Genomic DNA, 14,366 nt, shown 5'->3' on the forward strand with positions numbered 1-14,366 from the left:
TGGGACCAAGGTTGTACTTGTAGTCATAACTATATTCATAGAGTTTGGGAAATACCTCATCACCAAAATTGAAGCAACAAGAGTCAGTGGAACAGAGAAAGTGACAACATGTTTTGGTCATTTTGGATCAGCTAAAACCTACATGACAGCTATGAAAATGTTATTGAGAGGCAACGATGGAGGAGGGGGTACTCCAGAAGGCTTAGAGAGAGGACAAGGCAGGGAGACATGATGTAATTACACTCTAATTAAAATATAATTGAACAATGAGTGAATGATTTATTACTTACCTACAGAAACTAGAGGATAAATGGTATAATGTTCCAGATACTTCTCAAATATGCTAGACTTTCACATACTTAAACCAAACTTACTGACTTTAGGCTCTTCTTTCAGCATGTGAGTGAAATAATATTCCCTAAATGTCTGTTTACAGAAAATTCTCTGCATATAGTTTCTCTCATAAGTAGAACCTGACAAATACTGAGTGAAGGGAGTATTTTTTCCCTCTCACTCTAAGCTCTTCCTTACCTTGAGGCACATACACTGTGCCCAGAATGAAGATTCCAAGCAGGAAACAAATAACTAATTGACTTATTCTTCGGCCAAAGTGATTCAGGAAAAATAGTCCAACAACACTGGCTGGGATTGACACTGCACCTTTGATACATACGATTAGGAAGGTATTACTTGTCAGGTGGTGGAGGTGGACATTGAAACCAACAAGAGGTATCATTGATATGAATCTGTAAGAAACAAAGAGAGTCACATTATATTACTTAAAATTCATGTCTACAAGACAGATATGGTTATCCAAAAAGGACAGTTTTGATGTTAAACTATAAAAGTATATCTGTATTTTGGAATATTTATATCAGTGAATTTAATAATCATAAAATCATCATAATATACTGACACACATATTAATAATGTTGGATTTTTAAGATGAGGTAGAGGATTTGTGGAATTCATGACAAATCAAATCAGCTTTAGAGTATTCTTTCTTTTCTTCTTTATTTTTTTTACTAAGTTAATCTTAGTGAGGTTTATAATACTTTCTTAAAATTTAGAAATAGTTTATCAATTATTTGATATTTACATACAGTTTTTTTATGATATTCTTCCCCAATTCATCCTCTTTATTCCTTCCTGGCCCCCACACATCTTTACCCACCCAAGCTTCATGGCCCTTTTTTTTTTAATTAAAACTACACTTTTCTTCAAACAACATATTTTGATTATGGTTCTCACAACTCCTCTTAGATTTTAGACACCTTTCCTCCTATCTACATCCACACCTCCTTTCTGTCATTAGAAAAAGAACAGGCATCTAAGGAATAATAATAAAGTAAGGAAAGATAAAACAAAACTAAATCAAAATAGGACCCAAAACAAACCTGAACAAACAAACAAAGAGGCAATGTGGAAAGTACAAGAAACACATGTAGAGGCAGTGACACACATGTTTGCAAACAGAGGAATTCCATAAAAATACAAAACCAGAAGTCATAATGTATATGAAAGGAACTGTAAGATTTTTAAAAAAGTTATGGCACAACATTGTAAGAAAAAGAACCTCCAAAGATGCCATTGATTTCATTTTTTTTATACTCACTTATAAGTGTATATTAGTCATATAATACAAGATAAACATATTAAAATCTATACTCTTTTTTTGTTGTTGTTTTTTGTTTTTTTCAATGCAGTTTATTCAGGAACCTTGAACAATCCTCGAACCCTGGGAAAAGCCAGCCCACAGCTTAAATAGCCTCTGGGTAGCCAACCCAGGCGTGCCACGTGGGCAATGCAGATAGGTCCACATACATGGAAGCAAGCCAGATCCTCAGCCTTAGCCAAATGTGGAATTGTTCGTGACAGAGAACACTCACCATCAGGAAGGTGGAAGGCGGAAACCAGCTCCATCTTTAAGGCATAGCATTCCGCAGCTCTCTACAGTTCCCCCTTTTTGTTTTAGACGCATCAGGCAAGAGTAGAGGTCTGATCTCTGATATTAGAAATAAATTGGGACTTTGTACCGATGTTCATTTAGGTGTCATCCACCCAAAGAGCATCAGACCCGTCCGATACCTTTTTCCCAGAGGTGAGACCTGGGGCATCAACCCGCATGCAACCAGACATGCTCTTCTCTGGGTCCAAAGCGGCTGACCCTGAGTGCAGTGCTTAGCCTCGCATCCTGAGCATAACATTTTAGCTTTTTATGGTAGCCAACCATGGTTGGGGAGACTGTCCTGCTTCAATGGCTGTAAAGGCCTGAATGATCATGGCTGCATCACACTGTTGTGAGACTCTAATCTTGCATATATACCACAGGCTAACCAAGGAGACCAACACCAGAAGGCCTGCTAATGCTCCCATGCCCGCCAATTCCTTCAGATGATTCATGGCTGCAGCAATCCATGATGATAATCCTGTGGCTAGTCCTGCGTTCACTCTGGTAGAATTTACTGTGACAATGGCCACTCTCAGCTATTCCATCGTAGTATCGAATTCTCCAGTCCAATTACCTAAAATATAGCTCGACAATTGTTTAGACAGATTTGCAGCACAGGAAAAATTCTCATGTTATGTGCTAGTGACTCAAAGTCCAGCATATTTTCATTGACAGCCAAGTTGAGTGATTTGCCATAGGGTATCATTTTGCTCCTGCACGAGGTCAATCCTCTGATTGAACACCATCAAGCTTCCTTTTAATTGAGCATTAATTCCTTTATGTACAACTAAGGCATGAGCTACATTGGCTAAATGATTATTCAGGGTCTGAGCAGTCTGCCCAGTATGACTCATGGCTAATGCCCCAGTGGTAGCTCCAACAGCCGCCAATGAGATGGTAGTAACAATGGTGGCTGTAGTTCCAAGATCCCTTTTCTGTCTGAAGAGAGTCATAGCATGAGGGGTATCAACGGGCACATGCATCCAGTGAGGCATGCGAGTAACCAGGGCATACCTAAATTTACTAGCATTCCAGCATTGGGCAAAAAAGCAAGTATCATTACCACAATTACTTGGCTCTATCTGGCTAGTAATGAATAAAAATGGGGGATATAGACAAACAGGTGTGGACTTATAGAAAATATTATGAGAAGCCTTAACCCCATCGTTGGAACATCCTGCGTCAGTTCTAGAACTAGCAGTGGTGGTGTCCGAGGTCTGAGTAGGTTCAGGAGACCATTGCCCCCAGGGGCGAGACGTGCTCCATGCCAATTGACTAACTCCATGTTTTCCTCCACTTTTGAAAGTCATTTAATGTTCTTAAATAATTTTTTCCCTTTTTTTAAAATTTTTCATCAATTACACTTTATTCATTCTGCATCCCCCCATAAGCCCCTCCCTCCTCCCCTCCCAATCCCACCCTCCCTCCTCCCTCTGCATGCATGCCACTCCCCAAGTCCACTGATAGGGGAGGTTCTCCTCTCCTTTCTGATCTTAGTCTATCAGTTCACATCAAAAGTGGCTGCATTGTCCTCTACTATGGCCTGGTAAGGCTGCTCCCCCCCAGGGGAAGGTGATCTAAGAGCAGGCCAATCAGTTTATGTCAGAGGCAGTCCCTCTTCCCATCACTATGTAACCCAATTGGACACTAAACTGCCATAGGCTACATCTGTGCAGAGATTCTGGGTTATCTCCATGAATAGTCCTTGGTTGGAGTATGAGTCTCTGGGAAGTTCCCTGTGTTCAAATTTTCTTGTTCTGTTGCTCTCCTTGTGGAGACCCTGTCCTCTCCAGCTCTTACTATTTCCCAGTTCTTACATAAAATTCCATTCACTCTGCCTGAGAGTTGCCCATCAGGCTCAGCATCTGCTTTGATAATCTGAAGGGCAGAGGCTTTCAAAGGCCCTCTGTGGTAGGTTCCTAGGTTGTTTCCTGTTTTCTTCTTCTTCTGATGTCCATCCTCTTTGCCTTTCCGGATGGGGATTGGACATTTTAGTTAGGGTCTTCTCTCTTGCTTAGTTTCTTTAGATGCACAGGTTTTAGTGGGTTTGTCCTATGTTGTATGTCTATTTGAGTGAGTATATACCATGTGTGTCTTTTTGCTTCTGGGACAACTCACTCAAGATGATCCTTTCCAGATCCCACCATTTATCTGCAAATTTCATGATTTCCTTATTTTTCATTGCTGAGTAATATTCCATTGTGTAGATGTACCACAATTTCTGCATCCATTCTTCAGTTGAGGGGCATCTGGGTTGTTTCCAGCTTCTGGCTATTACAAATAAAGCTGCTACAAACATGGTTGAGCAAATGTCCTTTTTGTGTACTTGAGCCTCTTTTGGATATATGCCCAGTAGTGGTATGGCTGGATCTTGAGGAAGCGCTATTCCTAGTTGTCTGAGAAAGCGCCAGATTAATTTCCAGAGTGGTTGTACAAGTTTACATTCCCACCAGCAGTGGAGAAGGGTTCCCCTTTCTCCACAACCTCTCCAGCATGTGTTGTCACTTGAGTTTTTGATCTTGGCCATTCTCATGGGTGTAAGGTGAAATCTCAGGGTTGTTTTGATTTGCATTTCCCTAATGGCTAGTGAGGTTGAGTATTTCTTTAAGTGCTTCTCTGCCATTCGGTATTCCTCTACAGAGAATTCTCTGTTTAGCTCTGTTCCCCATTTTTTAATTGGATTACTTGGTTTGCTGCTTTTCAGCTTCTTTAGTTCTTTATATATACTGGATATGAGTCCTCTGTCAGATAAAGGGTTGGTGAAGATTCTTTCCCAATCTGTAGTTGGTTGCTTTGTTTTGATGATGGTGTCCTTTGCTTTACAGAAGCTTTTCAGTTTCATGAGGTCCCATTTATTGACTGTTGCTCTTAGAGCCTGTGCTGTTGGTGTTCTGTTCAGGAAGTTTACCCCTGTACCAATGAGTTCTAGGGTATTTCCCACTTTTTTTCAAGCTGATTTAATGTGTCTGGTCTTATGTTGAGGTCTTTGATCCACTTGGACTTCAGTTTTGTGCAGGGTGACAAGTATGGATCTATTTTCATTTTTCTACATGTAGACATCCAGTTAGACCAGCACCATTTGTTGAAGATGCTATCTTTTTTCCATTGTATGGTTTTGGTGTCTTTGTCAAAGATCAGGTGTCCATAAGTGTGTGGGTTTATTTCTGGGTCCTCTGTTCGGTTCCATTGATCCACCATTCTGTTTCTATGCCAGTACCATGCAGTTTTTAAAATTGTTGCTCTATAGTACAACTTAAGATCAGGGATGGAGATACCTCCGGAAGATCTTTTATTGTAGAGGATTGTTTTAGCAATTCTGGGTTTCTTGTTATTCCAGATGAAGTTGAGAATTTTTCTTTTCAGGTCTGTAAAGAATTGTGTTGGTAATTTGATGGGCATTGCATTGAATCTGTAGATTACTTTTGGTAAGATGGCCATTTTTACTATGTTAATCTTGTCAAGCCATGAGCATGGGAGATCTTTCCTTCTTCTCATATCTTCTTCTAATTCTTTCTTCAGAGATTTGAAATTTTTTTCATACAAGTCTTTGACTTCCTTGGTTAGGGTTACTCCGAGGTATCTTATGTCATTTGTGGCTATTGTGAAGGGTGTTGTTTCCCTAATTTCTTTCCTAGCCCTTTTGTCTTTTGTATACAGGAGGGCTACTGATTTTTTTGAGTTAATTTTGTATCCGGCCACGTTCCTGAAGGTGTTTATCAGCTGTAGGAGTTCCCTGGTAGAGTTTTTGGGGTCACTCATGTATACTATCATATCATCTGCAAATAGTGATAATTTGACTTCTTCCTTTCCAATTTGTATCCCTTGATCTCCTTCAACTGCCTTATTGCTCTAGCAAGGACTTCCAGCACTATGTTGAAGAGATATGGAGAGAGTGGGCAACCTTGTCTTGTCCCTGATTTCAGTGGGATTGCTTTAAGTTTCTCTCCGTTCAGTTTGATGTTGGCTATAGGCTTGCTGTATATTGCCTTTACTATGTTTAGATATGTGCCTTGTATCCCTGATCTCTCCAATACTTTGAACTTGAATGGATGTTGGATTTTGTCAAAGGCTTTTTCAGCATCTAGGGAGATTATCATGTGGTTTTTTTTTTCTTTCAGTTTGCTAATATGGTGGATCACATTGATGGATTTCTGTATATTGAACCACCCCTGCATACCTGGGATGAAGCCTACTTGGTCATAGTGGATAATATCTTTGATGTGTTCTTGGATTTGGTTTGCAAGTATTTTATTAAGTATTTTTGCATCAATGTTCATAAGGGAGATTGGCCGGAAATTCTCTTTCTTTGTTGAGTCTTTGTGAGGTTTAGGTACCAAGGTGACTGTGGCTTCATAGAATGAATTTGGTAATATTCCTTCTGTTTCTATTTTGTGGAATAGTTTGAAGAGAATTGGTGTTAGCTCTTTTTTGAAGGTCTGGTAGAATTCTGGGCTGAAGCCATCTGGTCCTGGGCTTTTTTTGGATGGGAGACTTTTGATGACCGCTTCTAATTCTTTGGGGGATATAGGACTATTTAGTTGATTTACCTGGTCCTGATTCAGCTTTGGTAAGTCAAGTCGATCAAGAAAATTGTCCATTTCATTTAGATTTTCAAATTTTGTGGCATATAGACTTTTAAAGTAAGTCCTAATGATTGTTTGGATTTCCTCAGTGTCTGTCGTTATATGCCCCTTTTCATTTCTGATTTTGTTGATTTGGGTGGTGTCTCTCTGCCTTTTAGTGAGCCTGGCTAAGGGTTTGTTTATCTTGTTGATTTTCTCAAAGAACCAGCTCTTGGTTTCATTGATTCTTTGAATTGTTTTATTTGTTTCCAATTGATTGATTTCAGCCCTGAGTTTGATTATTTCCAGCCGTCTACTCCTTCTTGGTGTGTCTGCTTCTTCTTTTTCTAGGGTTTTTAAGTGAGCCATTAGGGTGTTTGAATGAGCTGTCTCGAATTTCTTCTTGAAGGCACTTAGTGCTATGAACTTTCCTCTTAGCTCTGCTTTCATTGTGTCCCACAAGTTCGGGTATGTTGTGTCTTCATTTTCATTGATTTCTAGAAAGACTTTAATTTCTTTCTTTATTTCTTCCCTGACCCAGCTGTCATTTAGTAACAAGTTGTTCAGTCCGTGTGTGTGTATGCTTTTTGTTATTTCTGTTTTTGTTGAGGTCCAGCTTTATTCCATGGTGATCAGACAAGATACATGGGATTATTTCAGTCTTCTTGTATCTGTTGAGGCTTGCTTTGCGACCCACTATATGGTCTATTTTGGAGAAGGTTCCGTGAGGTGCTGAGAAGAAGGTAAATTCTTTTGTGTTTGGGTGTAAAGTTCTGTAAATGTCTATTAGGTCCGTTTGATTCATGACCTCTGTCAGAGACATTGTTTCTTTGTTTAATTTCTGTTTTATTGACCTGTCCTTTGTTGAGAGTGGGGTGTTGAAGTCTCCCACTATTAATGTGTGGCGATCTGTATGTGCTTTAAATTTTATCAATGTTTCTTTCACAAATGTGGGTGCCCTTGTATGTGGGGCATAGATGTTCAGGATTGTGATGTCTTCCTGGTGGAATTTTCCTTTGATGAGTATGAAGTGTCCTTCCCCATCTCTTTTGATTAATTTTGGTTGAAAGTCTATTTTATCAGATATTAGAATGGCTACTCCTGCTTGCTTCTTGGGTCCGTTTGCTTGGAAAGTCGTCTTCCAACCCTTTACCCTCAGATAATGTCTATCTTTGTGTCTTAGGTGTGTTTCTTGTATGCAACAGATTGCTGGGTTTTGTTTACATATCCATTCTGTTAATCTGTGTCTTTTTATTGGAGAGTTGAGTCCATTGATGTTGAGAGAGATTAATGACCAGTGGCTGTTAGATCTCTTGATTTTGATGTTGGCTGTGGTCATACGGTTGTGTGCTTGGTTGTTTTTTGTTTTACTGAAGTGAGGTTATTTATTTCCTGTGTGTTCTTGAATGTAGCTAGCTTTCTTGGGTTGTATTTTCCCTTCCAGTGTCTTCTGTAATGCTGGATTTGTTTGTAGGTATTGTTGAAATTTGTTTTTGTCATTGAATATCTTGTTTTCTCCATCTATGAGGACTGAGAGTTTTGTGGGGTATAGTAGCCTTGGCTGACATCTGTGTTCTCTTAGGGTCTGCATGATATCCGTCCAGGCCCTTCTGGCTTTCATAGTCTCTGTTGAAAAGTCAGGTGTGATTCTAATGGGTTTGCCATTATATGTTACTTGGCCTTTTTCCCTTGCAGCTTTTAGTATTTTTTCTTTGTTCTGTATACTTACTCTTTTGATTATTATTTGGCGGGAGGATTTTCTTTTCTGGTCAAATTTGTTGGGTGTTCTGTAGGCCTCATGTATTCTAATTGGCCTCTCCTTTAGCTTGGGGAAATTTTCTTCAATGATTTTGTTGAAAATATTTTCTGGGCCTTGGAGAAGGGAGTCTTCTTTTTTCATCATACCTATTATTCTTAGGTTTTGTCTTTTCATATTGTCTTGGATTTCTTGGACGGTCTGTATCAGGAATTTTTCGGATTTTACATTTTCTTTGACAGATACATCGATTTCTTCCATTGTATCTTCTACACCTGAGATTCTTTCTTCCATCTCTTTTAGTCTGTTGGTTATGCTTATCTCTGTAGTTCCTGGTTTCTTCCCTAGATTCTTCTTTTCCATTATTTCTTCCATTAGTGTTTTCTTTAATTTTTCCAATTCTATCTTCAGGTCTTGAGTTGTTTTGTTTACTTCCTTCACCTGTCTGATTGTACTTTCCTGTTTTTCTTTTAGTTCCTTCAACTCTGTTTCTATCATTTCATTCAGTGTTTTAAGCATTTCCTTTCTAAAGGCCATAAACTGTTTGGCTGCAGCTTCCTCTATTTCTTTACAGATGGCAATATTCTGTTTGAGTTTATCTTCCTCTATGTCTTTACGAATCTTATTTGTTTCCTCTGTTATCATCTGCATGAGCATACTTGTTAGGTCATCTTCTTGGATTTCAGTTATGGTGGGGTGTCCAGGGTTACTTGCCCCTCGGTAACTGGGTTCTGGAGATGCCATATTGCTCTGTCTTTTGTTGCTTGAGCTTTTATGCTGGCCTCTACCCATTGTGTTATCTTAGGTGTTTGGGGTTATTTTCTGGTGGTTCCTGGGGATCCTGTGGTGGAGAGAATCCCCTTTGCAGAAAGCTGGTTTTTCCTGAAGGATGTCTTCTCAGCTTTTTGGGTATAGTCCCTGGATGGCTGGTGTTTTTTCAGGAGTTGCTCACCTCAGGGATATAGACCTGAGTGGTAACTGTGGTCTTTATTAGTCGAGAGGGTTCTCCTCTCACCCAGGGAAGTCCTGAGGGCAGCTGCCCTGTTTCTGGGTTTCTTGTTTTAAATTTAATGATCAGCAGCTGTGACCCAGTTGGACATCAGGCGCGCCTCAACTGTTTTTGCCTATGTCTGGAGCACAGCTGAGTGTTGGCGCCTCGGCCCCACTAGACTGCTAGACTTTTTCTAGGGAAGGATTCAGTGATTTAGGTCAGTACAGTTTCCTTCCTTCCCCGTGGATTCTCTGGAGACATGGACTCCCAGTGTCTTTTTTTGCCCTGGTGCACACTGCTCAGTGTACGCCAGCTGGCTGGCCACAGAAACTGCCTGTGCCTGGAGCACAGCTGTGTGATGGCGGCTCAGTCTCTGCCAGCTGTCTGGTGTGCAGAAACTGCCTGTGTCTGCCTTTGCAGCTTTTGGGAGCCTGAGTGCCTCCCTATGCTGGGTAATTTTCCGGGGACCTTTTCAGGTTGGGGGTGAGCTGAGTGCTCTGAGATCAGTCCCGCCATTTCTATGTCCGGTGGTGAATCAGGCGCGCACGCTGGCAGGGCTCTGTGCCGGAACCTGGGTCCCCGGTTCTGGCTCCAGGCTGGCTCCTGGGGTGCTCGTGGAACCTGCCCGAGTCTTTTCCAGGGGATGTCTGGGTGACCTAAGGCCGGTCCCAGTCGTTTCCTGTACCCTGGGGTTATCTCTCAACTGAAAATTCCAGTCTCTGATAGTGTGGTGCACACGGTTCAGTCTGGGACCATGACCAGAGACACTGGCTTGTGGCTCTGGGCTGGGGCTGGGGCTGGTGGCCGGCAGCCAAGCGTCGGGCGGAACCGGGATCTCTTCTGCGGTTTAGCCTGGTGAGTTAAAAGCTGATTGAATACCCACCGTGGGGTATCCTTTCACCTGGGAAACACAATGACTGTGTTTTATGGCCGAGAGTTCTGATTGCTGGTCACTGTGCTGATCCTGCTGTGCTGCTGCTCAGAATGAGAGTCCTCCCGGTGCCGCCATCTTTCCCCTCCTCCCATTGAGTTCATTTTTAATTAGCCATCTAAAGTTAGGAATGGGTCCATCCCTTAGAAGTGTTCTTTTTCCCTTGTGAGACTCCCTTGAAAAAAGTAACTTTTCATTGGCAAGGAGACTGGGACCTCCTGCAGCCCTAAAAGGGCTTTGTCCAGGTAAGGGTTATTTTATAACCTTGCCTTTGTATCTATTCATATATATATATATATATATATATATATATATATATATATATATATATGAATTATATGTTATATATACATTATATATATGTATTATATATATAATCAAAATTTTATCTCCATCGAAATGGAAACAGACAAATACAGAAAACCCTGTGAAGTTTACCTCAAAAGGGACAGCAGAAACACACGCCATCTCAAGTTGGGTGTGCAGAACAAGTCACACAGAGAAGGTTTGTTTTGTGCAACCTCTAATTCTTTCTTCATGGTGGTTCTCACAACCTTTATAAATAGAATAAAAAACAGTTTAATTCTCACAAAATGATGAGCATCTTGGTGCATACTAGGTGCTTACAGAATACCAGATCATTAATTATTAGTCCTTTGTAGAGAAAAACACAGCCATCAAGGAACCTATGTTATTTCTAGAGAGGACATTTTAAACAGTAGATGTCTACAGAACATGGACTGCAAGTAAATGGTAACTACAATTCTTGTCCAAATCTCTAGTCATACTAGAATGAATTTAAATAATATGGCAACTTAGTATGGTTGTCTATGTGAGTTCACATGTATGTGCATGCTTCTCTGTGTGTGTTTGTGTGTGTTCATTTGTTTTGGTCTCATCCTTCTTTTAATCAGCTTCCTATGGTTATAAAATGTTTCCAGTGGCAGAAAAATAGACTAAAAAAGTGAATTTATTCCAAGGTCTCTCTCTCTTTATGTGTGTGTGTGTCTTGCTATTTGAATGAAAACATAGCATATTGTTGAGATGTTGATTTTTTTTTTTTTTTTTTTGGTTTCTGGTATGTTTCAGAGGCTGAAGTGCTCTTGGGAGATAAAGCTTACCTTTCTTTAATACTTAATGGTGTTTGGTATTGGAAAATGATTGCTACCCTTTGATGATGGATATGCTTCTCAGTCCCCATGATTTGACAAGTCTCTATTACAAACCCCTCTCTCAGTATTGCCAGGCATGTTCACTATGCTTAACTGAATGTTGAGAATCCATCAGCCTAGAATATTTTTATTCCATTTTGTTGTTTCTGTCGTAAATCTTTGTCAGAGCAATGCAAAAGTAGCCAACAGAATTGGTACTATAAGTCTTGTTGTTGTTCTGATAAAGCTAACCAAGTTGTGGTTTGTTAGTAGAACTCGGAGGAGTTTTCAGAATCAGTACAGAGAGAATAGAATTGTCTTTGTGGAAATTTAGTATACTGAAATACTGATACAAATCTGAACAGTGAGGATCTTCTCCATGAGATTTCACATGAAAAAGAGCACTTCATTGGGAATTGGAATGAAGGACATTCATTAATTTTTCCTTGTTGAGAAACAACAACAAATTCTAGCAGCAACCTGATCATATTCTGAAAATTTGAGTGAGGCTAAAGTCAAAGAAGTGGGGGAGATTTCCAAGATGGTGGCAGTTATTGCATACTGTCTTTGAGAAGCAGAAGGTGAGAGACCGCGGGTTATGGTAAGCAGCCTAGCAACAGTTTCCAAAATACTGATATAGGTGCTTCACCCACAGGGGAAGAGAAATGTCCGGTTCAACAAATGGCTCCCTGACACAGTTTGAGTTTGGATGTTTACTGCCTAGCCAAGTTCCAGTTTCAGGTCTCAAGTGCCTGCACAACATTTCCTGCCTACAGGTTACAGGTACACTTCAGTAACCAGACGTTGGATCACTTCTGTTCCCTCGCCAAGTTACCAAAGCCAGCATCCCAAGACCAAATTACAGGACCCAAGGGCCAAGCCCAGCCCAAGCCTTGTTGCAAGCCTTGTTGTAGAAACCACACAATGCTTTCTGCCTTCCTGGGGCCTTCAGGTCCAGAGACACTTTGTTGCATGAACCAGACCTAGGATCACTCCCACTTCCACAAGGGCAGTGTCTGGACTGGAGGCAGCGCTCCAACCCCAATCTACTATTCTTCTGATCCCAGTGTAGAGGCCAGATTGACAATATTGGGTCCTAGGTCCAAGGTGGCAGAGTCAAGCCAACTCTGAGTGCCAGGAGTTCAGAGCCTGCTTGGGCCAGCAAGCAGCTGTGCAGCTGAATATGATCCATAACACCAGCACCCATTCACCAGTTTGTTGCAGCCTCTGACCCCTTAAGACCAAGGACTGCTCCTGATCTGCCTGTTCTGTCTGACCCACCTGAGGCACAGCCAGCAGAGGGATCCTCCAGCCAGTGGTCCTCCATCTTGTGGAGGCCTGAGTTGGGCCAAACAACATTCAGTTTACAGTCCTCTCCCTGCTGAATAGTTTAAAGACACTAAGATCACAGATGTCAGCTTAGACTAATATGCCAGGCAAAAGTTTTAATTGACATTGAGGGAGAAAAACAAGGTATTCCACAACATGCCAAACTTAAACAGTACCTATCTACAAAACCAGCTCTACAGAATATTCTAGAAGGAAAACTCCAATCCAAGGAAGCCTACTACACAAGGTAACAGAATGGATATGAAAACAGGACGTGACATTCTGCTGTATACAAGAATCACACCTAGGCAATAAATATAGACAGTACCTAGGACTAAATGGTGGGAAAAAGGTTTTTAAAGCAAATGGACCCAAGAAGCAAGCTAAAGTAGCCATTTTAGTGTCTAATAAAATAGGCTTTCAACCAAAATTAAACAAAAGAGATGGGAAGGACACTTCATACTCATCAAACTAAAACATCACCAAGACATCTCAGTTCTGAATATCTATGCCCCAAAAGCTTGGGCACCAATATTCATAAGATACACAATTCACAAGAAATTCTTACTTCATAAGATACAATATTCATAAGAAATTCTGTTATTTTTGCACAATGGAATACTACTCAGCAATTAAAAACAAGAAAATCATGAAATGTACAGGAAAATGGTGGGAACTAGAAAAGATCATCCCTTGTGAGGCATCCCAGAAGGAGAAAGACACACATGGTATATACTCATTTATAAGTGGATATTACCCATATAATATAGGCTATACATACTAAAATCTATAGTGCTAAAGAAGCTAAGCAATGAAGAGGACCCTAGGGAAGATGCTTAGTCCTCATTTAGAAGGGCAAACAGGATAAACATCAGAAGTAAGAAAAGACAGGGAACAGGAGAAGAGCCTACCACACAGGGCCTCTGAAAGACTCTAACAACCAGGGTATCAAAGCAGATGCTGAGAGTCATAGCCAAATTTGGACAGAGTGCAGGGAATCTTATGGAAGAAGGGGGAGATAAAAAGACCTGGAGGGGTTAGGAACTCCACAAGGAGACCAACCAAGCCAAAAATTCTGGGCCCAGAGGGACCTGCAAAGACCGCTACTGCAACCAAGGACCATGCATGGAGAGGAAGTAGACCCCCTGCTCAGATGTAGCCCGTAGGCAGCTCAGTCACCAAGTACGTTCCCTAGTAAGGGGAGCAGGGGCTGTCTCTGTCATGGACTCAGTGGCCAGATCTTTGATCACCTCTCCTTGGAGGTGGCCTAGTTAGGCCACAGAGAAAGAGGATCTATACAGTTCTGAAGAGACCTCTTCTGTGGCCTGGCAAGGCTGCTTCCCCCTCAGGGGGCTGGTCAAAGAGCCCACCACTGAGTTCATGTCAGAGACAGTCCCTGTTCCCCTCACTAGCGAACCCACTTGGATACTCAGTTGCCATGGGTAACATCTGAGCAGGGGTTCTAGGTTATCTCCATGAATGGCCCATGGTTGGAGTATCAGTCTCAGAAAAGACCCTTGTGGAGCTCCTGTCCTCTCCAGGTACCACTCTCTCTCACTTCTTTTTTTTAAATTTTTTAAAAACTTTTATTAGTTACAATTTATTCACTTTGTATACCCCCATAAACTTCTCTCTCCTACCCCCAATCCCACTTGCCCTCCCCTTTCTTCACGCATGCTCCTCCCCAACTCTACT

The 14,366-nt window shown here is 41.1% G+C and overlaps 1 protein-coding gene across 3 annotated transcripts in view; it reads right to left on the reverse strand.

Annotated features, from left to right (window-relative positions):
* The window catches only part of LOC132654762 (solute carrier family 22 member 19-like), a 96,102-nt gene that overhangs the window by 16,555 nt on the left and 65,181 nt on the right, over positions 1-14,366 (reverse strand). For 2 of the 3 annotated variants that reach the window (XR_009592480.1, XM_060386010.1), the window contains exons 6-8: positions 12,624-12,680; positions 10,630-10,745; positions 532-746 (exon numbers count right to left, since the gene is read on the reverse strand). Coding sequence is in view for 2 of the 3 variants with exons in the window: in XM_060386010.1 (XP_060241993.1) it covers positions 532-746; positions 10,630-10,745; positions 12,624-12,680 (388 nt within the window). In the remaining variant the exon portion in view is untranslated. The remainder of the gene's footprint in view (positions 1-531; positions 747-10,629; positions 10,746-12,623; positions 12,681-14,366) is intronic. The other variant, XM_060386018.1, reaches the window with a different exon arrangement.

Source organism: Meriones unguiculatus, chromosome 1 (assembly GCF_030254825.1).
Source record: "Meriones unguiculatus strain TT.TT164.6M chromosome 1, Bangor_MerUng_6.1, whole genome shotgun sequence".
NCBI classification, from domain to species: Eukaryota; Metazoa; Chordata; class Mammalia; order Rodentia; family Muridae; genus Meriones; species Meriones unguiculatus.